At 44.3% G+C, this 27,705-nt stretch overlaps 1 protein-coding gene across 2 annotated transcripts in view; it reads right to left on the bottom strand.

Annotated features, from left to right (window-relative positions):
* Positions 1 to 2,905: 2,905 nt before the first annotated feature.
* Positions 2,906 to 27,705, bottom strand: part of ARL3 (ADP ribosylation factor like GTPase 3) — a 39,302-nt gene continuing 14,502 nt past the window's right edge. Inside the window, exons 4-7 of one of the 2 annotated variants that reach the window (XM_039243928.1) lie at positions 13,713 to 13,763; positions 11,980 to 12,165; positions 3,340 to 3,462; positions 2,906 to 3,184 (exon numbers count right to left, since the gene is read on the bottom strand). In XM_039243928.1, coding sequence (XP_039099859.1) covers positions 3,137 to 3,184; positions 3,340 to 3,462; positions 11,980 to 12,165; positions 13,713 to 13,763 — 408 coding nt within the window. In that variant the 3' untranslated portion in view covers positions 2,906 to 3,136. The remainder of the gene's footprint in view (positions 3,185 to 3,339; positions 3,463 to 11,979; positions 12,166 to 13,712; positions 13,764 to 27,705) is intronic. The other variant, XM_039243929.1, reaches the window with a different exon arrangement.

Genomic DNA, 27,705 nt, shown 5'->3' with positions numbered 1-27,705 from the left:
TTTTGACAGACGTCTAAATTATACATTGAATTTTCCACATGACCAAATACCACGTCCCTTCCTTTGATTATCATTTTCAAAAGGGACTTTAAAAAAAGAACCTTTCGATGGATCAGACTGAACCCTGAAACCACATGGAGTGCAGAGCTAAAAATAAAAGGAAGTAAGGACTGGCCCCTGAGAAGGAAAGAGAAATCAAAGCAAACTCTGACGGGAATCAAGGGACGAGTCCTGGCGAGGGTGACACGGTGTCACCCTCCAGGCCAGGCCGGATAAGGAGTGGCCGACAGTGAGGGTGGGGCACAGAGTGGCACAAAAATAGCCGCCCGCTTTAGCCCAGAGGGGAATAAAGAAATTTGTCAAAAGCCCGGAGAGAGAGAAGTGGAGTTGGAGGGAGGGAGGGGGAGGACCGCGTCCTTCCAGCAGTTTCGGGAGCTGCGGACTTCTTCCGCCCCGGCACATTTCTACCCGCCGGCATAATCGCTGACTTTCAGCTGTGCGCCGACATGTTCCCCAGCTCAGCCCACATCAATGACACCCTTGTTTCCATAGTAACCGAGGGAGAGCGGAGGGGAAAGGGTGTGCTGCGCCGGGCGCGGGCGCCGGCCGGCGGGAGGCGCACCGGGGCGGCCGCAGGCGGGGAGGTTGGGGGGGGGGCGCCTGTCCCGCAGCTGCGCGGGCACGCGGCCCGCCCGCCGCCTCCCGCACGTCGCGAGGCCGCCCGCGCGGCGCAAGGCGTGCTGAGCACCCCCCCGCCCCCGCCCCCGCCCCACTGAGCGCGGGAGGACGCGAGACCCGGTGTCCCCTTTCCAGCTCCGGATTCCGTCCTCTGGTCCTGGCCGCAGGGGTGGGGTGGGGCCGGGAGAGGAGAGAGGACTTCGGGAGCGTTTTGTTTTTACAAATGGGAGCTTTCAAACTGCATTTTTCAGGCTTCGCTCGTCGAGCCCAGGAGCCCCTGGAGGGTTCAGTAGGGCTCAAAGGGAAGATGAAAGCTTGTGACATCCGCAATGTCTCTGTCTTTAGCTGAAAAGCAAATCTGAGCATTCACAGAGGCTGTTATCAGAGGATGGCAAGTGGCTTCTGCGGGCTGGCCAAGGCCTGGGGAGGGCTCTTTCAAACAGTTCCCTAAGTTGATGGTAAAAGAACAAAAATATTTCACAGGCCGTCCACTGCCGGAGTCAAAAGTTTCATGTCACAGTGTTCCAAATGGCAGAGCTCAAAGCAGGCGTTTTGCCCCTCAGGTAACATCCCTGGTGCACTATTTGGAGGGAAAAGCCATTTTCAAGTGCTAGAACCAAGTTGCCAGCCTGACAGAAGAGGGATTTCTGGTTCCTCACCATTCTGTTTAGCCTCTGTTCAAGGCCAAGAGAGGCACCTGGGTGAGACCGAGAAGCCAGAGGAGGAGGCTGCAGACAGTGACTAGCTCACTCGGGGGTTTAAGAAAAACCTCGCCCTCTTTTGTTTCAAGTCCTTACTGGTCTGTCCACAGCAACCCCAGGGCACCTTTTCATGTCTGCCGTTGTTAATGACTTTCACCCCAGACCATCTTTGAATCTGGTACTGCTGCAGCCTCACCTTCACAACTTTGTCAGAAAAAAAAAAAAAAAAAAAAAGCTGGGTACTGAGGGTCAGGGGCTGGAGTGGCCCCTTCGCTCTGCTCCAATGCCTCTGTGGGTTTGGGAAGGGCCACCTCCTGGGTTGAGAAAGCAGCTGGCCTCCTGGGACCCACCAGCCACTGAACAGTCTCTTATTCCCTCTCTGAAAACCCCCAGCTCAGGCAGCAGAACAGAGTTCAATTCAGGAGCCGAGTGTGGCTCTGGCCTGCTTGCCCACGCCGAGGCTGTGATTTCTCACGGCTCAGGGAAATCAGCTATTTTTTTTTTTCGCAACACAGGGCAGGAGAATCTCTGCCCTTCTTCTCCACTGGGCCCTCAGAGGCACATTTTGCTGAAGAGGCAGAGGACAGCAGCGGCGGGGGTGACTCCGGCTCCCCTGGGCATGGCCTCGGCAATCACACACACCCACGTGCTTCCCAGCAGCAAACCCTCTCCACCCGCGAGCATCCCACACCACCAAGTTGCCGGCACTGTAAAAATTGATCTCTTCTAAAAATCGATCTGCCAGCCTTTTCTCAGTGGAGCAGGTTCATGGTAAAGCTGCATTTATTTTTGAAATCTGATAGCAGCGGCCTATTGTGATCATTTAAACGGAATTCTTTGAGCTTTAGAAATCCCTTCTATAGGCTGGCCGTGGAGAAGCCGGCTAATCTCAGAGTCGAGGCTCACTGCTTCACTGAACTGGAGAAAGCCTGTTTACGCTAGCCTGAGCCCTCCATGTGAGGGCTTTTTAAGGACCTTGTAATTTTTCTGGAATTAAACCTCCCACCTCTCCTTACATTCCAGATGTCATTATAGTCAAAAGTCATAAGAATTTGCTTCCCTGTGTGGCTGGCTGGGGGGAGGAGGGTGTGCTGGGGACGAGGAGGTATGTTTCTGTGGTGACTTGTTTGCAAGAAAGGTTTTTTTTCCCCTCTCTCCAAAGGGTGAGGATTACATACGCAGTCTCCTACCTGCATGACAAGATGGTTTAATCATCTGCTATCCCTCCCCTCCCCCCCCCAGCTGCTTCCCACCCCAGCTCAGTTAGTGCTGGTAAAAATCACTGCCCAGCACCAGCAAACACTGTCTGTGGTTTCAGAGCCATGGGGGGAGGGGGGAATGTAAGGGACAGGTCAGGAAATAAATGAATGCAGCATAAGCTGCTTCTTCCTCTTTTCCTTTCTTTCTTTTTTTGAAAGAAAAAAAAAAAGCCCACTGGAATTGTCTAAACTGCAATGTAATCTCTTGCTCATTTAAAAGATCTCATTTTCTAATCATGTGCTTTGAGACATTTAATACTATTTCAATTATGCAGAGGAAATAATATAATTCCTTTATTTGAAAAATGATACTGAACCTCAGAGATCAGTTAAATCTACTGCTGGAATGGGGATTCTTTTTAAACTGTGTTGTTCCCTCTCTTCAAACAGCTGTAGCTGTACACAGATGGAAAAACATTTGGTCAGAAAGCAGCAAATTAGTGTTTTTCAGGACAGAATTCAGCTCCCGCAGCTCCTGCGTCTCCGTTCGTCTAGATTTTATTTCTTCTTTGCATTGACATTTTTGCAGACCCAGTTCATGCCGTCCTTTGAGGGAAATGGGCAGAGAAAGGCAGTGTTAGTTCTAAGAAAGGCACTACAGGCTCAAGGAGTCGGTAGTGGGGGTGGGGAGGTGGGGGTGTCCTGGGTCCTCCCTCCCCAACCACTGAGCTCCAGAGAGTTTGCTGGCCCCAGGGGCCTACCTGGGTGACCAGGGACAGTGGCCTCCTGGGGAGGAGAAGGGGGGGGCCCTGAGAGCCCTGGGGAGGAGATGGGAGGGGGAGTGCCCAGTGTCTGAACTTGAGATGGATCCTCAGGAACTCCCTCTGAAAAAATAAACACATCTGCCTGGATCCAAGGCCTGATTGAAGAGCTATCAGAGATTCCAGCCATTTTTGGCTTTTTCTAAAAGCTGACCTTTGCTAGGGCATTAAATTCAATAAGTCACCCTTCTGGTGCCCCAGTGTGTTTACAGTGTGACAGTGTACACTTGGGTTAAATTAAATTTTTTTGGAAAAACAAACCGACTGCAGTGTGTGTTACTAGACACACACTGGGGCAATGTGCATTTATCTCTCTCAGTGCAGCACTACACGGAGGTTTAAAAGGGCTGGCCTGGTTCTTGCAGCTTTAAGCACTACCAAGCTGAGGGACTGGGGAGAAGGTTTCCTTAAAGGCACAGTGACCTTGAACGTGTCCTCTCTTAGATTTTTTTTTTTTTTTTTTTAATGTTTTTATTTCTAGGAGAGAGAGAGAGACAGTGTGAGCAGGGGAGGGTCAGAGAGAGAGGGAGTCACAGACTGAAACAGGCTCCAGGCTCTGAGCTGGCAGTCAGCACAGAGCCCGACGCGGGGCCCGAACCCACGAACCGCGAGATCATGACCTAAGCGAAAGTCGGACGCTTAACCGACTAAGCCACCCAGGCGCCCCTAATGTGTCCTCTCTTAGAAGGTGGGAGAGGGACACGGGTAAAAACCACACAGTGCCTACAGCCACCTGGCAGGCAGCATGGTTTCTCATCAATGCCAGGTCTGCCAGAGATGGCCTCCTTTTCGGCCCCCTCTGGAGCCGTCCCTGAACACTCTCCCTTTCCCCTGAGGCTCTCCAACCTTCAGGGGTGTTCAGAGTTCCCTCAGAAGCCTAGCACAAAATCAAAGGAAGCTCCTGCAACGAGTCCCTTTCCTCTGCATCTGTAACACATACTCACTACGGTCCCAGTCACGTTTGCACATCTCAGGGCATACATGACATGCAGAGCCCCGCATTTCCTGTGACCAGAGAGCTAGTACTTGAACCTGAACAGCTGAGACAGCTTAAAGTAATAAATATCAGCTGACACCCTTGGCCATTCGGAGCATTAATCCCATAAACAATACATCACTGCAAAACAACCAGCAGGCATCCTATCTCCTGGCTAATCTGACCATAACCTGAATTTACAGTGATTAAAACTCTGCCAGTTGCCATCAGAGCGCTTGGGCAGGAGAACCAGATAATCCGTTGGCTGTCCCAGGGCAGACCTTGGGGTGTTTGCCAAGATGTGGCTGGCCATGGCCCAAAGCCCAAAGGTGGACAGCACCTGGCAACGGTGGGGGCAGGGGTGGGGAGATGCAGGGTGGGAAAAAGGTGGACTCCAAATGCATCTCCAGTTACAACTGGGTCAGCTACTTAGTCTGAAATGCTGAGGCCAATTTTAAGACCATTTTATGAAAAGGATTAATTTAAAGAGAAGCATGTTTAATTTTAGTAGCTAATTGGTTTCCAGGAAAAAAAAAAGGATCACCTGCCAGGAGACAAAAAAGATTTTTACAAATAAAAGAGAGATGAATAAGATAACCATCTTCTCTTTGCCTTCGAAGCTGAATAGCTCAGCACTTTCCACCTTCAGGAACCTGTACGAACACTATCAAAGGTGTGCACCTCAATATTTTCTTCTCTAGAGAGCCTTGCAGATTTTATCAAATCACCTTCTCAGAGAAATCAAGAATTGTGTTCCCACACTACGTGAATGACACTTCCCCCCCTCTTGTTTTATGGCTGATTATGGGGGGGAGGGTTCTTTTTATTATATGTAACTGAACATGAATGCAGTCAAAGAGATAGGAAAAATATTTACTCAGCTGCAGGAACCCAATGCAGAATGTGGAGGGTGAGGGGCAGCTTTCCTCGGTTATCTGTTATGGAGGCAGAGGGGATTTAAACCAGGGAGCCCTGCTGGGGGGCAGTGTCTTCCAGATGTCTGAGGGCCAGGGGTGGCAGAGCCTGTCCAACCACAGTCCTGCCGACAGAGGGCGCTCAGAGGTCTGCACCCACCGGCTGACCTTGTGGCCCTTAGGCCCACACAGCTGCCGCCTGCAACCTGCAGGAGTGAGAATTAATCGGGGCAGAGCCCTGTGGCTGCTCTTGCTCTCAGAGGCTGCCCTGGTCTGAAGTGTCTGGAGGCTGGGGAACTGTACCTTTCCCGCTCTTATCCAGAGGAGAACCTGAGCTGGAGGTAAGAGGTGCTGGGGAGGCTGTAGTTAACTCTTCAATCAAATCAAGGCCGGGCTGTGCCAAGCTGCCCACTGGAAAGGAAAGACGGTGGTGCTGTCCAGGGCCCCCGAGACAAGGGTCTGTGTCAGACTGGCTGGAGGCAGTGTTTGCAGAACCTAGCATGGTATCTGGTCTACAGCAGATGCTTAATTTATATCTTTTCAGTTAATCCTTGCAACGCGGCCGGAAGTAGGCACTATGATAATTTGCACAGGACGATGAGGAAATGGGGGCACAGAATCACATGAGGCAGAGGCGGGCTGTGAACCCGGGCAGGAGCTCCAGCACCCATGCTCTTCAGCCAGTTACCACTTCTCAGTGGATGCCTCAAGCTTAGAGAGAAGGTGGGAATCGCCCTGAAGTTGGGAAAGGGAGCCATCCAGGTTCTTTGTTAGGACTTCAGGCTGATACAGGGTCAAGAGACTGGGGGAGCTCAGGTGCTGCAGCTCAGGTGCCAACAGCTGTTTTTGGCCACTTAACTCTCAAGATTCCCGGCGGCTGCGTATTTACCTTGCCGCACGATCGCTAGCAATATTAACTATCTGCCAGGCTATGCCAAATGTGGCAAGTCCACATTTAGAGCATACAAGAGGAGGGACCCTCTGCTCCTCGTGTTACGTTTGCGTACCATACTGCTGGTGCCTTAACTCGGCAAGGCCTTGTTTTTTAAAAACCTATGACTGAGAAAAGGTGATCGTCTACTTGAAGCAGGTTACTGCTCTGCCTCCAAAGAAGGAAATGAACTCATAGGTTTATTTAATGGTTGAACCTTTATTGTTTAAAAAAAACTGGTTTGACCAAATTTCTGCACATTTGATCTTCGTCACAAAATGACAATGTTATGGCATGGGCAGCCCTCCCCCTCTTTCCTCCGCTGCAACCTCCCCCTGACCAGCTTTGCTGAAACTGAATCTGAACTGATTAGCTTCAATCAATGCAATAATAGAGACTAAAGAGAGACCTCGACCATCAAAAACTGAGCTTTGTTTAGCGTCATGGAAAGGAAAGGCATTTTACTATGTCATGATGTTATTCCCTATGATAAGCGCTGGGAAACATCCAAGGCTCCCCCTAACCACATGGGTGGAGACCAGTCACAGATCCCTGCATTCTAAGATTGGAGGTGTGATGCCCCTTTTGATGGAAAGAATGGCCTCTGCCTGCACTGTTCCTTTGAACTTGCTCTCACTATGATGCATCCACCACTGCCTGATGGTTGGAAGGAAGCAGTAGTAGCCGTGGTTGGGTGGGCCTGGTTTGTAACACCATGAGGACTAGGCGGTCACATCAGGAATTGCTTTAAGATGACGAGGCGCTCAGGCCCTTGCTGAGCACTGCAGCCTATCCTGTTGTGACCCTGGGCCACCAGGGTCAAGGAGCAGCTGGGTGCAGCATACATAATATATTGCTCGCTAGTAACGTTTTCTGGAGACAAAGGCTACTGCACCAGAGAGGTAGCAAAATCACAGGTCCCAAGTTTGCTTTCTTGGTCTACAGAGAGGTTCGAAAATTTAAAAATAAACCTGAGGTCTGACTTGTAGTTAAGCAGTTCCATATACACTTGGAGTCAAAAATAACTGATGTCAGGCCTTAGAAAGAAGTGGTAAATGTCATTTTTTTTAAAAAAACACAGAAATTCTGTTGGCTTATTAAGGGAAAAATCTCCTAGATCAAGGAAAAAAGCAACAAAAACAAGAAACTTGGCCACTGACTGTGTAACGGCCATCTGCAAAGCACTCTGAAGTGCAGCTCACACATCGGGGCTCAGACTGCTGGAGGCCTTTCCTATGCAGGTGAGATGGTTGTGAGCCAGGTAATGTTACTCCTGTTTGGAGAAGGAAGACAGGGAATGTGGGAGGGATGTGGGAAAGGAGGTGAGCACAAGGTGGAGGGCGCAGAGAGCAATCCCCAGGGAAACCTGCCAGCTCCAGACTACTGGTGTAGGCAGGCCTCTGTTATGACTGACACCAGAGGCCAGGTTAGAGCTGCTGATCTCTGTGCTGGAAGGGAATGATAATCTGGTATAATTTTATTTAAACACACACTGGTGTTTTAGAAGGGAAATATCTTCAAACACCCGGAACTGCACAAGGGCAGAAGAGACCTGTGGTTTGGGGTTCCAATCCAGCTTTGCAGGTGGAAGAGGGGCTGACTTCACTACCTTTCTCTGGCTCTAAGCCAGATCATTTGTTCACTATTTTCTAGATGCCCAGGAACACCAGAGAAGAGTCCTGGAGCTAGATGCATGCACTGGGACAGGGCCGAGCCCCAAGGGCACAGGGAGGCTGCCCCCATGTCTGCGAGGCAGTCTGGCTGAGGGGGCTGCAGGGCTCCCATCCCAACATTTTTCAGTTTCTTCTTTCTCTGCACTCAACTACTTGACAGAACTGGGTCTCTTCTGTTCACTCCTCTGGATTATGGGCCTCTCAGCAGGACAGAGTTTCTAAGATTGATGTTCTCCTTCAGCTTCTAGTGTCCTTTACCTATGTTCTGCTTTTGACAATTTCCCATGAAAACCTACTTTAATCACATGATGGCCTGGCCTCTCATCACCATCAATCAGGCAAAGACAGACCTGTTCTGAACTCCCCCGAAGCCCTCAAAAGTCCATTTCCACACCCAGAGCAGGAGCTATAGAACAACACGTGGACCGCCTGTCCTTGTCAAGACCGCACACGTTTGGCTCCAGAATATCAGGTAGAAGGACCGGAAATCCATCCCAGGAATCACTAACGTTCAAAATCTCAAATTATGTGTCTAAGATACTCAGCTAAGGAGAAGTGACACACCTGCCCCATCAGTCCCGACGGCTTAGCTCACTGTCTCACAGATCTGTGGCTGTTCCTCCACTCAGCCACCTGAGGGTGTCACTTTTCTGGGAGGGAGCAGATCTCACAAATGCATTTAGATTAAACATACACACTCAAGCACAATGTAAATAGGGACATTATCTCTGAACACCTGAAACTGTCACAGAAATTCCAGATCTTTTCTGAAACCTTTGTACATTTTTCTTTCAGGGTCATTAGAGCTGGGGTGCCAGATGTTACTTGACCCATTTAATGCCTGATCATTTTGGCAGCTTTGCCCATTACTGGCCAGCTTTCAGGGGGTAGTGGGTGGAAAAGTGGGAGGGGGAAATAGGAATTTAGGGAATTTTAGTAATTATTATACAGTATCCATGCCTGAAAGTGATTGTATGGACATTTTTCTAGTGACGTCTTTCATTCTGAGGAATACTTAAAGCCTTAATGAATATGAATCATTAAAGGCCTGCACTTGAACTAAGCAATGCAGGAAAAGAATTTCATGTGACTCTTTTTATTTTTATTTTTATTTTTTTACAAATAGTTTATTGTCAAATTAGTTTCCACGTAACACTCAGTGCTCATCCCCATAAGTGTCCTCCTCTATGCCCATCCCCGCCTCCCCATAAGTGACTCTTTTTAAAGTGAAAACCAAGAAACTGGCTGAGTGGGCAAGAGCGTGAGGCAGAGGCATTACCTGAGGGAGGGATATGGTCAATCAGTGTCTCACAATGAAAAGCGACTCCACAGAAAACTCCCCGACCTTTCTCCAGTCCCCAAAGGTTACCATTAAAGGACAATAGACAGCAGATTCCCTTCTTAATTAACATTTTTATTAAATAACCCATTTCAAATAATGGTTAAATTCTCTAAATTTATATCATTCTATTACCCATAATCTAATCTCATTAACCTTGAAATCCCAGTCTTAACTACCCAATTCTATACACCATGGTACTATCTACTAAACTAATTAAGTGACCTTCAAACTATTTCTCCTCCATATAAAATCATTATTTTTTTTGTTCACAGTTCTTTGTTGTATCTCTCTTGATATCATTCCCTTTGAACCTGGTTGCTGAAGGTCCCTGATCTGAGAAGAACTTTCTGAACAAAATCAAACCACACGTGACTGTCTTACTGGATTCAAACTGGCTGATTTTAAAGCCCTCCCCTGCCACCCCCACCCTCTGTGGGATAGCTCACTGCCTCTTTTGTGGAAGATCCTGTGACTTAAAGGGAACGCCATGTCTAGAGTGGTGATGACACAGCCAGGGACACAGAGCTCTCTACCCGTGTAATCTCCACCTGACTGGAGAGGGGGAGCGGAGCCGAGGCAGGCACCCTTCACTTGAATGCCACTACTCTAAATACTGATTCTAGATAACTCTAGCCCTCCTTCTGACATCCCTAAGGCTGGCTGTAGAAACAAGAAGCTCACTGTTAATTCCAGCTTTGCTTTTTCTTCCTTTTGGCACTCTGGCCCAGTGAAGACTACAGAGCAGTCAGTTCCCACTCTCTCAGGGGTATACACACAAATGTATTTATCTTCTCTAGTCCCACCTTTAGAGTCCCCAACTCAAGGTGGTCTCTACTTTCTTCCTTTTCTTTAAAATAATCTATACCCAAAGTGGAGCTCGAACTCACAATCCCAAAATCAAGAGTCACATGCTCTATTGACTGAGCCAGCCAGGCACCCCTGTCCTCTACTTTCTGTATTTGCGTTCTAAACCATTTAGAGACAGAATCCTCTTCCTGAAGTAGTTTGTGCAAACACAAGAAAGCTACTATCTTCTCCTGGGCCGCCTCCTCACTAAAATAACCTCAGGCCGCCTGAATAGCTTTTTATGCACAATCCAGGGAATTGCCTTGGGCAAAACTTGGGTTCTTTTTTTTTAGTGAGAAGCTAAATAAAATGATCAGAGTTTACCTATCAAAAAGGTATACTACATCCTGAGTTGTAAATTAAGCTGAAAAGTGCAGTTAATTTGAAACCTGATAGACCTATAATCACACATGTAACTGCCATTTTATGAGAAGAAAAAACTATTAGTGGGATTAGCTCCTTTGTCAAGCAGGATTAGGGGAGAGTAAAGAAGTTCTTGGTTTTTAGTTTTATATACTTGTATATGATTGACAATTATTTTTAATATATTACTTTTAGAGCCAGAGTCTAGGAAGGAAGGAAATAAGTAAGAGTCCACATCTGTCCCTCCCCCGACCTAAAGCTCACAGAACCCCGCAGAGCTCTGCCACCCATTCTGGGGACACAGCCAAGCTAATGTCTGGCTACTTGAGAGTCCCGCACTGCGCAGGCGCACAGGGAGTCTTTGAGGGTGCAGGTATTGAGGAGTGTGGAGGAGGAGGCACCAGTCCTGTGCTGACTGGTCTGCCCTCTCAGATCTAGTAGCCAAGCACGGGACCAGGCCCTGGCTGTTTGTGTAACAAAAGAAAAAAGCCAAGGCAGCAAACAGATGGAACAACCGAGATAATTCTTGGAAGTGATTATTTGCTTGAGATAAAAGTAGTCAGGCAGTTTTAAGACAAATCAATGTCAAATGTCTTAGGAGAGAGTGGAAAAGGGTATATTAGAAGGAAAAGAGGCTGCAGGACAAAAGCTGAGAATCAAATCCCAACACACCAAGTTGAGGGAAAAGCACACCAGCCATGCTATGACACGCCTCATATGGCAATGAGGGAAGATACCATTTCTTCAGATGTTGGTTACCCCCCACAACACCCTAGAGCAGCACTGTCTGGTTCTCCCAGCACCATGTCCCTTCCTGGCAGGTACACTGGATGTAGATGTTTAGAATGAGGCATGAGGAACATGCTGGGGCCCCAGCATAAAGAAGTAGCCCTGAGTGTCAACTGGTTTGAGGCTGCTTGGTGGGAAGCATCAGGGCTGAAATGGTTTATCATTCTTTGAGGATGCAGGCTCTCAGGATCTGGGATACAGCCAGTTCTTCAGTATAAAGCATGGGGCTTTCTGTTAGCAGAAGCCTCCCGGTGGGAAACCAACCTGAAGTAACAGGAAAGAGACACCAAGCCTGTGGGCAGTGGAGATAGCCAACGGAAAAATCAAAACACTTCCAGGATAACTGGTGTGCGTATTGTTGATGGCATTACCGCAGGAGCACAAGTATTTAGCATCCATAATATCAGACACAACACAAAACTCCCAACCCAGTCATCAGAGAATCCTAGAGTTAGAAAGCATCTTCGAAGGTCTTCTGTTCTGACCTTCTACCCAGTGGGATCGTTTGTCCCGTGTGGGGGGTGGTTTATCTGTGGCTTTCCTGAAACAGTTAATGATTATCAGATTGGTTGCTAAGTAAAAAGAACCAAATTCCCCCATGCCCTTCACATCCCGAAGCGGTTCATCTACCAATCGAAAGCTATTTGTTTCAGATCTTTTTCTATCTAGATCAGCCCAAACAGTGAGACAGACCTCGTTGGTTGGGTGCCGCGTTGCCAGGTAACCAAGGCTTCCCTTAATCTCACCTGAACGCCCTCCCCCGTGAGAGCTGAGCAGGACTGGATCTGCCAGACGCGGTCCCGGATGGTGTGCAGATTCAGTCCTTCTGCAATTTCGGAGGCAGGGGCTGCCGTGAGCAAATCCTGCTTGTTAGCAAAGATGAGCACTGGCACACAACTTAGTTTTTCTTCCTCCAGTAATTCAGCTAATTCCTGGATCATTTTGGAAATGGATGGGAAGGGAAGGATGAAATCTATGATATTTAATCATGTACTTCTAATTAGAAAAAAACAAAACAAAACCCAGAAGTATTAAGCTGATCAACTAGCAGTTTCCAAGGACAGTGGTTCTCAAACTTGAGCCTGTAGAAGAATTCCCTGGCAGATTCCTGGGCCCACCCCAGAGATGCTGATTGTGGGAAGTTTGAGGTAGGGCCTAGGAATCTGCATTTCAATACATTTAAGAAACGCTGTTAAAAGGAGAACACAGGCTGTGGACAGAGATTTAAAACTTACTCAAGGCTATTATCTGCAAATGACTTTCAGGAGGCCTGCGTGCGTGCACACACACTCACATTTTAAACTGAAAATGACAATGACTTTAGAGACTGTTTAGACTTTAGGAAAATTCTGTTTCCTTCAAAAATGCATGCATGTGCACCGCACTTCATCAAACCCACATCCTAAAATCCTTCTGGCAACATCTCTGATGTTGTGGTTACCGACTGGGGTCTATACTGCATGTTGATTCTGTCTGCAATAAGCAGAGGAGAGGGTGTGTATTTACCTAAGAGGACTCCCCTCTTCCCTATGAAATTCACATTTTAGCTACTTAGGGCACTTGGGCTGTCAAAGGGAACTGGAGGGTTCAAGAGGCAGATCATTCTATAACACCCTTTACCCCTAAGCTCATGTTTAGCATTGTTTCACATGGGTGATGATAGAGGAATTATCAGGGTATGTAAAGGAGAGGGGCTGTCTCCAGGAGTCTGGAAAGTTCTCAAACTAATTTTCAGGAAAAAGGAACATAAACATGGGGAAATACTACTTTTGGAAGGCCACCTGTGGCAGTTTAGGACACAGGCCAAGGATTCTGCACACTTCTCTTAAGAGGTCATTCTTCTTGCTCCTTATCAGTATACTCAGTCTTGGTAAAATGGTCTATGCCCACTGCTTCTCTATTTAAAATTGTGTACACAAATCGCACTGTGTAATCATGTTGACATGTACTTTCCATCTGAAGCCATATATGAGTTCAAAGCATATCTATCTCTTGGTTTGGAAGCAAGGGCAGCTTAGTCTTGGCTTGCATATTTCCTCCCATCCCTTCACATTTGTCAAAGGTACCCTTGGATCAATTAGGTTGGTATTGAAAAATGTATCCAGAAATGACAAGTGGACTGCTCCTCGGGGTTCATTTCTAAGTGGCCTAGGAAGAAACTTTAAGAGTTTTTGGGCATGCTGGTAAGGTCCATTTGCTTATATCTTGTTTATTTAATTTGACTAAAACTAAAAGGCTGTAATCAAAAAATAGTTTAAAGGATTCTCAACTAATTTCCTTTCAGGCAACCTTTTTTTCCTGTTTTTGTTTTGTTTTGTCTTGTTTTTTCCCAACTGGTATTTCTGCCTGCTTGCCAGAATGACTGCCTTGTTTAAACTGCAAAGGTTAAAAAACAATACCTCTCTCACTCATACATTTACAAGGTAGATTAATGAATACCCAGGAATTTGAAAAATATCTCAACAGAAGAATTATTTACCTGACCCGTCTCTTCAAATCTTTTTCTGTCTGCACTGTCAATTACATATATCTGTAAAGTAAAAGGAGAAAGTTACTTCAATAAGCAGGTATGGAAAAATATGGGGCACTTTCTGCGGAAGGAGCAAAGAATCCCCAGTCAGTAGATTTCTCATTAGTACAGCATATAAAACTGAGCTGAAAACTCTTACTTCATATAGGGATGCAAAGTAAACTGATTAATTACTTGATTGTTAAATGGGGATATCCAGAAAATATGTCCAGCTAAGAGATGTCAGGAGAACCAAGCAGGACCAAAACAGCTACGTGTGTTGTGTACTCATTAAACATTCTTGCTTAGATCTACCCTGTTAATTGTCTTTATGACTCTTTAAGATCAGTTTCATTATTTTCCCGTTTTACACTAAGACAAACATGAGCCCAAAGAAGTTAATTTTCTTGTCCAAGTTCTATCTGGTATGCAACAAGATGGGGTGGGATTAAAACGCAGGCCTACCTGACAGTAAAGTCCACAGGTGCTCTTAAGCACTCTGCTGTTCTGCTTCCCAAATTGTCAGGAAGGGATGGTGTTTTGAGGCATTCACAAATGCTATAGTTCTGGAACATCATGGCTCGGAAAGGACATTCTGCGATATTAACTACACGCTGACTTCAGGTGCTGAAGTAGGAGACCCACCGATCTCCATTCCATTCCAACCTTCTTAGGCTTGCCGGGAGGTTAAGATCAAGTACTGGAAATAGCAAGGGCACAGGCTTTGCCAGAAGTAAGAGAAGTCTTGAGATTCTCTGTTAAAATTATAAATCCCAAGCTTTTCCTCCCATCACTGAATTTTATTAATTGCATAAATAACATCCTATAATAATGATAAGGGAAATGAAGACCAAAAAAGAAAAATCATCTATAGTTTTAGAACCCAAACACGTTCATTATTTTAATTTCTTATGAAAATTCCCTTCTAATTCTTCTTCATAATTAAAAAAGAAAATTAGAGATATAATTTTGTAGGCCTTTTTTTATTAAACGACATATTAAATGTTTTCCCAGTTGCTAATCTTAAAAATGATCAAATTTGCAAATTTTCTTTTTTATTAAAAAATGTTTATTTATTTGAAAAAATTTGTTTTAATGTTTTTTATTTATTTCTGAGAGAGAGAGACAGCGTGAACAGGGGAGGGTCAGAGAGAGAGGGAGACACAGAATCCGAAGCAGGCTCCAGACTCCGAGCTAGCTGTCAGCACAGAGCCCGATGCAGGGCTTGAACCCACGAACCGTGAGATCATGACCTGAGCTGAAGTCGGATGCCCAACCAACTAAGCCACCCAGGCTCCCCAAAAAATGTTAATTTATTTTTGAGAGAGGAGTGGGGCAGCAAGAACCCCAAGAAGGTTCCACACTGTCAGCGCAGAGTCTGATGGGGGGCCCAAGCTCATGAACCATGAGATCCATGACCTGAGCCAGAATCAAAAGTCAGATGTTTGACTGAGCTATCCAGGTACCCCTGCAAACTTTCTTTAAAGAATTGTTACTAGGGGTGCCTGGGTGGCTCAGTTGGTTAAACGTCCATCTCTCTTAAAAAATAAAGACACTTTATTTATTTTTTTAATTTTTTTTTAAATGTTTTTATTTATTTCTAGGAGAGAGAGAGAGACAGCGTGAGCAAGGGAGGGTCAGAGAGAGAGGGAGTCACAGACTGAAACAGGCTCCAGGCTCCGAGCTGGCAGTCAGCACAGAGCCCGACGCGGGGCTCAAACCCACGAGCTGCGAGATCATGACCTAAGCGAAAGTCGGACGCTTAACCGACTAAGCCACCCAGGCGCCCCTAAAGACACGTTAAAAAAATTAAAAAAGAACTGTTATTAAACTAATGGTATTATGGAAACACTCTTTTAAAAGAGCGTATTCAGGGGTGCCTGGGTGGCTCAGTTGGTTAAGCGGCAGACTTTGGCTCTCAGGTCATGATCTTGTGCTTCATGGGTTTGAGCCCCACGTCGGGCTCTGTGCTGACAGTTCAGAGCCTGAGGCCTGCTTTGGATTCTGTGTCTCCCTCTCTCTCTGCCCCTCCCCCACTTGCACTCTCTCAAAAATGAGTAAATGTTAAAAATAAATAAATAAAATAGCATATTCACCAAAAAGCAACAACAAAAAACCAATCTGCAAGTCCCACCTTTACCTCTCTTCAACTGCATAAACTGGTACGCTATAATGCACACACGCATTTCTGTATGCAGGTCCGATTCTGTGCTACTGTGAAAATTCACTCTCTTTTGAAAAAAAAATTAAAATTCCTTTGCTTAATGCTCTCTCATTTAGAGTAATTAGTGCCAAATACTATAGCAGGAACCGAGTTTCAGCCTTTCCTCTGAAGAATACCCTATATTTCTACCTATGTTTCTTTCATGGAGAAGCACAGGAGGATGAAAGATGGATGTGTTTGGTCTTGGGTTTTGTTTTTTGTTTGCGTTTATTATTGTTAATGTTAATATTACTGACTCAATGTCAATACATGTGTTAATGGGTTCTGCACACTACAGATACCCCAGATTTGACACTGACTGATAAGTAAACATGTAGACCATGGTGGTAGCTTTTTCTCCTGAAGGGGCTAGCATTTTTAAAGTAGCAGATGTTGTAGGGGCACCTGGGTGGCTCAGTTGGTTAAATGTCCAAGTTCGGCTCAGGTCATGATCTCATGGCTTGTTGAGCCTGCTTCAGATTCTATGTCTCCTTATCTCTCTGCCCCGCCCCCCAAAGCTCACACTATTTCTCCCTCGCTCAAAAATAAATAAACATTAAAAAAATCTTTTTAAAGTAGCAGGCATTGTATAAACATAGATGTGGAAAGAAGGAATGCAATGGGAGAGTAAACCTCAATGTAGAGTTGATTGGACTTAGCTGGGGTCTACAGGCAACTAGGATGGTCTTCACTCAGGCAAAAGTGCAAGGGAGGGAAGAGGGTCCGGTGATCAGTGGGAGGGGGTCTGGGGCTCAGAGGGCTGCCTGAAGGCAGCAAGCAGGTCATTGGGCAAGAAAGAAATTATAAAGTAGGAAAAACTCTGCTTGGGAGCAAAGGGTGTAAGAAGGGAAGAGTGGAAAGAGGAGGCTGAGACAAGGCTGAGAAGACAAAGATACAGTGAGGAAACTGATGTCTGACATGATGAAAAACAGGCAGCTGGAGAGAAGTGAGGAGGGAAAGGTGGTTTAAATCACACACAAGAAAGATTACCAAATACTAGACAGAGTCTGAAGGTGAATGGGAAGACATTTTTAACTCAAAATTGCTAAATTACTTGCTATTTATTGCTTTGACATGAAATTTCACAGGAAACATTTTCATTAAAAGATACAAAAAAAGGCACGTGGCGGGCTCGGTTGGTGGAGCCTGTGACTGATCTCTCTCTCTCTGGGTTTTTAGTTTGAGCCCTATGTTAGGGGTAGAGATTACTTTAAAAAAATTCAAAAGGAAAATTTTAATAAACTACACATAAATCCTATCATTTAGTAGGTAATTTGAAAATTACCACGCAATAATTCCAGGAGTCTATAAAATAACTGCCACATGTATTAAAAGGGCCAAGTGAAAAGTTATTAGCACAGGCCAGGTTCTGGTGATCCCACAAATCTGTTTTTCTGCAGTGGCATGTTCTTTTCCCTGTCACCTCCCCTCCCTAGTGCTGTCCAGTGTCTTCATGTCTTCATACAAGTATCTGTTTTCTTCTGGTTAATAGCTAAGGATAAGGGTAGCCTCCTATTTTTTTTTTTTTAATAGCTGTTAATCTAGTCATGCAAAAAATTTTTTAAGAAACTTTTTAATCCAAAGGGTGCCTGGGTAGCTCAGCTGGTTAAGTGTATGACTCTTGGTTTCAGCTCAGGTCATGATCTCAGAGTTCGTGAGATTGAGCCCTGCATCGGGCTCTGTGTTGACAGCTCAGAGTCTGGGACTCTTTCTCTCTGCTCCTCTACAGCTCACTCTCTCTGTCAAAACAAATGAATAGGGGCACTTGGGTGGCCCAGCTGGTTAAGCATCAAATTTCAGCTCAGGTCATGATCTCACAATTCATGGGTTCGAGCCCCATGTCGGGCTCTGAGCTGACAGCTCATATGGAGCCTGCTTCAGACTCTGTCTCTCTCTCTCTGTCCACACCGTCCACCCCCACCCTCCCGCCGCCACTCACACTGTTTCTCTCTCTCAAAAATAAACAAACATTCACAAAACCTTTTTCTTAAAATTTTTAATGTTTATTATTTAGACAGAAACAGAGCATGAATGGGGGAGGGGCAGAGAGAGAGGGAGACACAGAATCCGAAGCAGGTTCCAGGCTCTGAGCTGTCCGCAGAGAGCCCGACGTGGGGATTGAACCCACAAACCATGAGATCATAACCTGAGCCGAAGTCGGTTGCTTAACCGACTGAGTCACCCAGGCGCCCTATAACAAAACCTTTTTAATTAAAACAAAACAAAAAACCTACTACTAAAAAAATACTCTGAAAATATCAGGGAAAGTTAAATGTTTATAGTGCTTCTGACTGACCTTAAAACCTTCAAAAATCAAGTTTCATAAAACTATTCTGAAATCAAATTACTGGTACCATGGTACTCAGAATGATGCTTTAGGTAAAGCAAGGCCAACTCATCTTCTTTGGCAATTGTTTTGAATTTTTTATTTGGCTGTGGGAGGAAGAGATAGAGAAAAAGATTTTTTCTTGATGGAAGCTTGACCAACTGTAGATTATCCAGAGACTAGTTAGTTATCTAGCAGGTGAATGGAGAAGCTCTCTATTTCTCCTCTTGGTCTGGTCCTCCTCCCTCCTGCTGCCACCTTTTGGTCATTTTACTGGTCCTAAGTATTTCTCAAGAGGGGTAGACAGAGACGAGGGGAGATGACATTAACGAGCAGGCTTTTTATGTTAGCTCCAGCAAAAGTCTAAAAGGAAGCTGAAATTGACAATTACGGTTTTTGGGTAACGTGGTTTTTGATTCTTTGTGCTCTAGTAGTAGTATTGGTGCTGAGGGTGAGTGATATCATGGAAATAATACAAAAGACCAGTGTTTGAGATCTATCTCACTTGATGTCCTTTCCTCTGGATATGGAAATAATGACAGCTGCTTTGTGGATATTACATTGCATTTGAACAAAAAACTGGTAATAAAGTAAATGGAGTTTAGTGGTAACAGTACCATATCTGAAAAAATATATGTATTTTCTAATCTGTCGAAAAGCTATTATTTTCTGGCTTGAGAAATGGAAGACACTCTATCCCCTCCCTTTTATGACCCCTCAAGTTTTATTTCCTAGTCACTCCCTCAAAATTATTAAAACTGAAGTCAGCTGTTCTTAATATCATTTTCCCTGAGAAAAACTGGCACTTTTAGGAGTTGCCCTGACTCTTTCAAACCTCTAGAGAACCATTTAATGCTTAAAAGTGGGGTTTGTCAATCTTTTTCTGCACGGGGTCAGGTGGTAAATATTTTAGGCTTTGTGGCCTATACAATCTCTTTCATAACTATTGAACTTTGTTATTGTAGTGTAGAAGCAACCATTAAAAAATCTGTAAAAAAGTAGAAGTGGTTGTGTCCCAATAGTACTTTATTTATGGACACTGAACCTTAAATTCCATATTATTTTCATATGTCATGAAATCTTCTTTTTCTTTATCTGCCCCCCCCCCCCATTTAAAAATGTAAAAACCATTCTTCGCTTACTGGCTACATAATAATAGAAGGCAGTCTGGATCAGTTTGTCAGACACCTGCTCCAAAGTAAGAATTTCTTATTGCACTCTAGAGATAAATGAAAAGAGTTAACCAGGCAACTAAATGTGTCAAGCTTCAACCCTGCTCTTCTAGGCAATGTGCAGGCTAGGGTAATAGGTCTTTTCAACTAACAATGAAGAACTATTAAATACAGACAAACTAATATAACCCATCAACCACTGCCACTCCAAACTGCTTATGAAACTGGAAGACAGGGCTGAGTCACCAGCCTTAGAATCTAACCCTGGGGACTCAGCTGCTCCCCCAGACTTGTTTAATCTCAAACAGCACTGGAAAATAATGAAAGGTTAACTCGGAATCCACAACACTGTCTGGAATTGGCAGCCCTAAGGTGGCTGGAGAAAGCTCCTCTGGGGTAGCTCTGGACTGACTTTTACTGGGTTGTATGATAATTCCTGGGCACTCTCAGCTAATAAGAAGTGTGGAATCCTGGGTCATATTACAAGTACCTTGCAGTCTACCCTCAAGGTGTTAGAGCTTGTGACTTAAAATTACCCTGACCTGTGGAGCAGAAAGTTTCAAGGCCTCCTTATGGAGCCGCATGGTCACTAATGTCCTTATATACTGCTCTTATTTGGGTATTTCTTTCAAAGTACCTAATCTAGCAGATGAACAGACTGAACTGTTATTCTTCTCAACTATTTGCTTTTTCCTAACTCTTGATTCCAAAAGCACAAGACAATCTATAGCTCCTCTCCCTCCCCCACCAACTGTATTGAGGTATAGCTGGCATAGAGCACTGTACAAGTTTAAAGTGTACAGTGTAATGATTTGACTGAATCTACAGTTTTACTGATTCACTTTCATTTTTAAGCAGTTTTTATTTATAGAATTGGACGGATAGCACATAGAGTTCCATGTACCTACCTCACCTCAACTCCCTCCCTCAGCCTCCCCTAGAAACATCTTACATTAGTGTGGCCCACTAGTCATAATTCATGAACCAATACTGGATATATCAGGTTCATTCTCTGTGTTTTAAAGTTTTATGGGTTTCAACTGACCCATAATAACATGTATCCACCTTACAGTTTCATACAGAATGGTTTGCATTCTCAAAATCCTTTGTGTCTCCTACTCATCAACCCCTCCTCTCCTCCCCCCTGCCCGTCGGGAGTTCTGGCAACCACTATCTCTTATTTGTAGAGCTTTTTACTAATTTCTATAGTTTGCCTTTTAAAAAATGTCATATCCTTGAAAACAGAGAGTATGTATCCTTTTCAGATTAACTTTCACTTAGCAGTATACATTTAAGTTTCTTCTATGTCTTTTCGTGGCTTGATAGCTCATCAAAAAAATTAAATAAACATTTTTTTCATTTCTTTTTATCAAGAAATAGTATCCTATTATACAGATGTATCACAGTTTATTTATTCATTCACCTGAAGCAGGACATCTCAGTTGCTTCCAATTTTTGGTAATTATGAATAAAGCTGCTGTAAGTATTCATGTGCTGGATTTTGTGCAGATATGTTTTCATCTAATTGGGTAGATCCCTTGAAGAGTGATGCTGGATCACATAGTTTGTTAAGACTATATTTAGCTTTGTAAGAAACTGCAAACTATCTTTCAGAGTGGTTGTACCATTTTGCAGTCCTACCAGGAATGAATAGGAGTTCCTGTTGTTCTTCATCCTTGTTAGCATTTGGTATTGTCAGTTTTTTGGACTTTAGCCATTCTAGTAGATATGTAGTGGCATTTCAATATTTTAATTTTCAGGTCCCTAAGATGTTGAACATCTTTTCATGTGCTTATCTGTGTATCTTTTTTGGTGAGGTATCTGTTCAGATCTTTTGCCCATTTTTAATGGGGTTTCTGTTTTCTTATGGTTGAGTTTTAAGAGTTCTTTTTATATTTTAGATATAAGTACTTTCTCAGATATGTGTTTTACAAATATTTTCCCTTAGTCTGTGGCTTGTCTCCTCATTTTCTTAACAGTGTCTTTCTTTTCTTTCTTTCTTTTTTCCTTTTTTGAGAAAGAGAGGGTACAAGTGAGCAAGAGGCAGAGAATCTCAGGAGGGAGTGAGAGAGAGAGAGAAGTGGGGCTCACCCAAAGTGGGGCGCATATTCACCCAAAGCAGGGCTCAAGCTCACCCCATGTGGGACTCGAACTCACAAACCGTGAGATCATGACCTGAGCTGAAGTCAGATGCTTAAAGACTGAACCACCCAGGCACCCACAGTATCTTTCTCAGAGCATAAGTTTTAAATTCTAATAAAGTATATCTTAGAAATTTTTGCTTCATGGATTGTGGATTTGGTGCTATACCCAAAACCCAGACTTTCTAGATTTTTCTCCTATAGTATCTTCTAGAAATATTTTAGGTTTAGGTTTTACATTTAGGTCTAAGATCCATTTTGAGTTAATTTTTTTAAAGTTTATTTATTTTACTTTATTTTAAAAAATTTTAATGTTTATTCATTTTTGAGAGACAGAGCATGAGCAGAGGAGGGGCAGAGAGAGAGGGAGACACAGTATGTGAAGCAGGCTCCAGGCTCTGAGCTGTCACCACAGAGCCCGATGCGGGGCTCGAACCCACAAACTGCGAGATCATGACATGAGCTGAAGTTGGGCACCTAACCGACTGAGCCACCCAGGCGCCCCTTGAGTTAATGGATGTCCCATTGTTCTAGAACCATTTGCTAAAAGGACTATCCTTCCTTTGTTGAATTGTCTTGCTCATTTGTCAAAGATCAGTTGACAATATTCACGTGGGTCTACTACTGAGCTCTCTATCCTGTTCTGTTGATCAATTCTTTCTCTAATACGTGTTGTCTTGATTACTGTAGCTTTATAGTAAGTCTTTTTTTTTTTTTAATGGTTTTATTTATTTCTAGGAGAGAGAGAGAGAGAGAGACAGCGTGAGCAGGGGAGGGTCAGAGAGACAGGGAGTCACAGACTGAAACAGGTTCCAGGCTCCGAGCTGGCAGTCAGCACAGAGCCTGATGCGGGGCTCGAACCCATGAACCGCAAGATCATGACCTAAGCGAAAGTCGGACGCTTAACCGACTAAGCCACCCAGGCGCCCCATAGTAAGTCTTGAAACCAGGTAGTGTCGGTCCTCCAACTTTGTTCTTCTTTAGTATTGTGTTGGCTATTCTGGCTCTTTTGCCTTTGCAGATAAATTTAATCAATTTGCCAAATCCACAAAATAGCTCACATGGATTTTGCTTGAGATTGTGCTGAAATCTGTAGCTGATCTATATAATCTATAGATCAAGCTGGGTGGATTTGACAGTTTAGCCCTACTGAGTCTTCCAGTCCGTGAGCATGGAATATCTCATTTGTTTAGATCTTCCTTTTTTTTTTTTTTTTGTTAGTATTTATTTTGAGAGAGAGAAAGAGACTGGTATGTGTGTGCACACATGAATGCAAGCAGGGGAGAGGCAGAGAGAGAGAAAAATCCCAAGCAGACTTCACACTGTCTGTCAGTGCAGAGTCCACTGCAGGACTTAATCTCATGAACCCTGAGATGTTTTTCTTAAATTTTTTAATGTTTATTTATTTTAGAGAGAGACAGATTGAGAGAGAAAGCACATGCATGAGCGGGGGATGGGCAGAGAGAGAGAGGGAGACACAGAATCTGAAGCAGGCTCCAGGCTCTGAGCTATCAGCATAGAGCCCAACGTGGGGCTCAAACTCACACACCCCAAGATCATGACCTGAGCCAAAGCTGGACACCCAACCGACTGAGCGACCCAGGTGCCCCTAGATCTTCTCTGATTTCTTTTACTGGTTTTGTAGTTTTTTCATACAGATTCTGTATATATTTTGTTATATATAAGCCTAAGTATTTCTTTTTTGGGGGTGCTAATATAAATGGCATTTTGCTTTTCATTTCAAATGCCAATTGTCACTGCTGGTATAAAGGAAAGCAATGGACTTTTGTGTATTAACCTTATATCTTGCAAACTCATTATAACAACTTATTAGTTCCAGGAGTTTCCTTGTTGATTTTAGGATCTGAAATACTTTTAATGAGCAGTTTCTCTAACACATAGCTGCATATAACAATTTAGAGACTGATCTTTTTAATTTATATTTCAAGTATTTGTGAGTAAAATAATATATGATGGCTTAGATTTGTTTTTAAAACACTTAAAAAAGAAGGGGGAATTGGTGGAGGAGGAGATGAAACAAGATTGCCAAAAATGAAATTAACGAAGTTAGGTAATGGGTAGGCATACGAGGTTTCTATTTTCTTGACCTTTGCATAAACTTGGAAATTTCTAAAATTAAAAAAATTGTATGTTAAGAATGGACACAGGGGCATCTGGGTGCCTCAGTCAGTTAGGCGTTTGACTCTTTTTATTCCCCTAGATGTTCATTTTTGGGAAAGAGCATGCAAGAGTGGGGGTGGGGGCAGAGAGAGAGGACAAAAGATCTGAAGCAGGCTCTGTGCTGACAGCAGCAATCTGACATGGGGCTTGAACTCATGAGATCATGACCCAAGTCAAAGTTGGATGCTTAACTGACTGAGCCACACAAGTGCCCCAAACTTCTGACTCTTGATTTCAGTTCAAGTCAGGATCTCCATGGTTCATGGGATTGAGCTGACAGTGCAGAGCCTGCCTGGGATTCTCTCTCTCTCTCTGCCCCTCCCCTGCTTGTTCTCTCTCTCAAAACAAATAAAGAAACTTATAAAAAAAAAAAAAGAATGGACACATTATTTGAGATTATAGAAGAGGTGTCTTTCTATAATAAATGGAAAAATTTCCTTTTCTCGCAATTCTCTTCTATTCTCCTAGAAGATATGTAATACATTTTGGAGGAATAACTGGATAGATGGATGAACACATAGATGCAGATGTCTCCTCTTTTTCTTCTCATCCATTTATTTTTTAATTTTTTTAAAAGGAATGAACTGTTGTTTTTTAAATTGAAATTATTTTTTTATTTATTAAAAATTTTAAAGTTTGTTTATTTTGAGAGAGACAGAGACAACATGAGTGCAGAAGGAGCAGAGAGAAAGGGAGAGAGAGAATCCCAAGCAGGCTCCATGCTGCCAGTGCAGAGCCTGATGTGGGGCTTGAACTCACACAAGTAGGGGATCATGACCTGAGCTGAAATCAAGAGTCGGGTGCCTAACTGACTGGGCCACCCAGGCGATCACCCAGGTTTTTTTCTTAAATTTTAGACAGACAGACTGAGTGCAATTTGGGGAGAGGGGCAAAAAGAAAGAGAAAGAATCTTAAGCAGGCTATAGAGCCGACGCAGGGCTGGATCCCATGATCCTGGGATCACAACCACCTGAGCTGAAATCAACAGTCAGACAGGTCAACCAACTAAGCCAACCAGGCACTCCTTATGTATTTATTTTTTAAATGTTTATTTATTTTGAGAGAGAGCATGCACGGGTGTGGGAGGGGCAGACAGAGAGGGAGAGAGAGAATCCCAGGCAGGCTCCGGGTTGTCAGTACAGAGCCTGACAAGGAGCTCAATCTCATGACCTGAGCCGAAATCAAGAGTCAGACACTTAACTGGCTGAGCCACCCACGCACCCCTCTTCTCATCCATTTAAACCTTTAACCTGGCACCAGGTATATACTGGAACTTCTCTTCACTGAAGGCCAGAATAAGAGAAGGCTGTGTGATGTCCTCATCAGTTCCTCATGTGTTTATTGATTTGCTCATAGCACACTTTTATATTTTGGTATTATTCTCCATTCAAGAATTGTGGGGAGTAAATGAATTCACTACTTCTCATAAACCCCTCCTGAAGTTAAATGTTCTACCCATTATACAGAAGGAATCAACAAGCCCCTGGACTTAACCGCAATGATGCATAATCACAGAACTTCAGAGTTGAAAGGGAATTTAGAATTTATATAATTCTAGGGGCGCCTGGGTGGCTTAGTCGGTTAAGCGTCCGACTTTCGCTTAGGTCATGATCTCGCGGTTCGTGGGTTCGAGCCCCGCGTCGGGCTCTGTGCTGACTGCCAGCTCAGAGCCTGGAGCCTGTTTCTGTGTCTGTGACTCCCTCTCTCTCTGACCTTCCCCTGCTCATGCTGTCTCTCTCTCTCTCTCCTAGAAATAAATAAAACATAAAAAAAAAAAATTAAAAAAAAGAATTTATATAATTCTATATTCTACCTAATGTCAGAATCCATCTATAACAATTATCCATTTCATTTGACCTTCTAAGTACTAGGGATACAACAGTTGCGGGGGGGGGGGAGGGGGAGGAAGCAAAGTCCCTGTCTTTGTGGACATTACATTCCAGGAGGGAGAAGGGTAATAAATAAAAACATGTCTGATACTGATAGGTCTGATCAAAGGAAAAAAAAAAAAAAGCAGAGAAAAATTATAGTGCCAGAAGGATAGGGATAGGAGCCAGAATTTTAAATATACTAATCAGAGAAAGTCTCAGTGGTAAAAGTGACATGTGAGCAGAGACTTGAAGGAGGTGAGGGAATAAGCCACAAGAATATCTTAGGGGAAAGAATCCTAGCACTGCAGACAGCAATGACCAAGGCCCTGAGGTGGGAGTATGCCAATGTCCTGGGAGCAGCAAGCAGGCTGGGGCGGCTGGCACCAAGCTAGACAGGGGGAAGATGAGACAGGTAAGACAAGCCCGAAGGTAGGGGCTCCCGTAGGCCATTGTAAAGCTGCTGGCTTTATTCTGAGATGAGGAAGTTTATGTTTGAATGGGATCACTATAGATACGGCATGGAGAAGAGACCTGAGGGAGGAAAGGCAGAAGCAAGGAGACTCGTGAGGATGACATGGCAATAATCAACACACAGTAGCAGTGGGATGGAAAGCAGTGGTCGGATTCTAGAAATAGTCTGAAGTAGAAATGGCGGGACTGGCTGATATGTCAGAGGTGGGAGGTGAGAAGAAAAGAAGCCCAGGATAACTCCAATGCTTTTGGATGAATGGAACTGTCATTTACTGAGAAGACTGTAGAAGGAGGAGATTTGGGGCGGGGTGGATGGAGACAGGAATTTGGTTTTGGACCTACTGAGGTTGAAGAGACTCACCGGCCACTTAAGTGGAAATGTCAAATAGGCAGCTGGCTATATATGAAACTGAGGTTCAGGGGAGAGTTTCCTGCTGGAGATAATGGGTTGGGATTCACCAGTATGTAGGTGGCAATTAATGCCCTGAAGTTAGATGAGGTCACCTAAGCCATAACTTCCAGAGGAAAAAGCACAGGCCTGGATTCCAGAGCCCTCCAACATTTGCAGGTTGGGAAACAAGGGGAAAAACAGCAATGGAGACTGAAGAAGAGTAGCCAGTGAGAGAGGAGTAACATCTGAGATAGAATGGTTTTCTGGAAAACAGAGGAAGATAAAATTTCAAGGACAGCAAGATGGACTTCATTAACTGTGTGAATAGGTTAAGTAAGAGGAGGATGGAAAACCTTAGCAATGTGGATTCTTGGTAAGCTTGAATGGAAAGTTCAAGAGAATGGGAGGAGGAAGTGAGGACAGAGAGCTTAAAAAACTCTTTTTTTTAAATAACATTTTTATTATTTATTTATTTATTTAAATATTTTTATTTATTTCTAGGAGAGAGTGAGAGAGCGCGAGCAGGGGAGGGTCAGAGAGAGAGGAAGACACAGACTCGGAAACAGGCTCCAGGCTCTGAGCTGGCAGTCAGCACAGAGCCCAACGTGGGGCTCGAACCCACGAACCGCGAGATCATGACCTGAGCGAAAGTTGGACGCTCAACCGACTAAGCCACCCAGGCGCCCCTTAAATAACATTTTTAAATAGTTTTTATTTATTTTTGAAACAGAGACAGAGCATGAGTGGGGAAGGGACAGAGAAAGAGGGAGACACAGAATCTGAAACAGGCTCCAGGCTCTGAGCTGCCTGCACAGAACCTGATGTGGAGCTTGAACCTATGAACCGTGAGATCATGACCTGAGCCGAAGTCAGATGCTTAACCGACTAAGCCACCCAGGCGCCCCCAGAATTTTGTTTTAAAGAGAGGCTGAGGAGCACACCTGGGTAGCTCAGCCAGTTAAGTGTCCAACTCTTGATCTCAGTTCAGGTCTTTTTTTTTTTTTTAATGTATTTTTAAAATTTATTTATTTTTGTTTGTTTATTTATTTGGAGAGAGTGTGTGCAAGTGGGGGAGAGGCAGAGAGAAGGAGAGAGAGAATCCCAAGCAGGCTTTGCACTGTCAGCATGAAGCCCAATGTGGGCCTCGAACTCACAAGCCATGAGATCATGACCTGAGCCAAAGTTGGACTTAAGTGACTGAGCCACC

Source organism: Hyaena hyaena, unplaced genomic scaffold (assembly GCF_003009895.1).
Source record: "Hyaena hyaena isolate Hyena2069 unplaced genomic scaffold, ASM300989v1 scaffold_233, whole genome shotgun sequence".
Lineage (NCBI taxonomy): Eukaryota > Metazoa > Chordata > Mammalia > Carnivora > Hyaenidae > Hyaena > Hyaena hyaena.
Note: the sequence above shows the minus strand (reverse complement) of the source record. Positions and strands in the feature narration are given on the sequence as shown.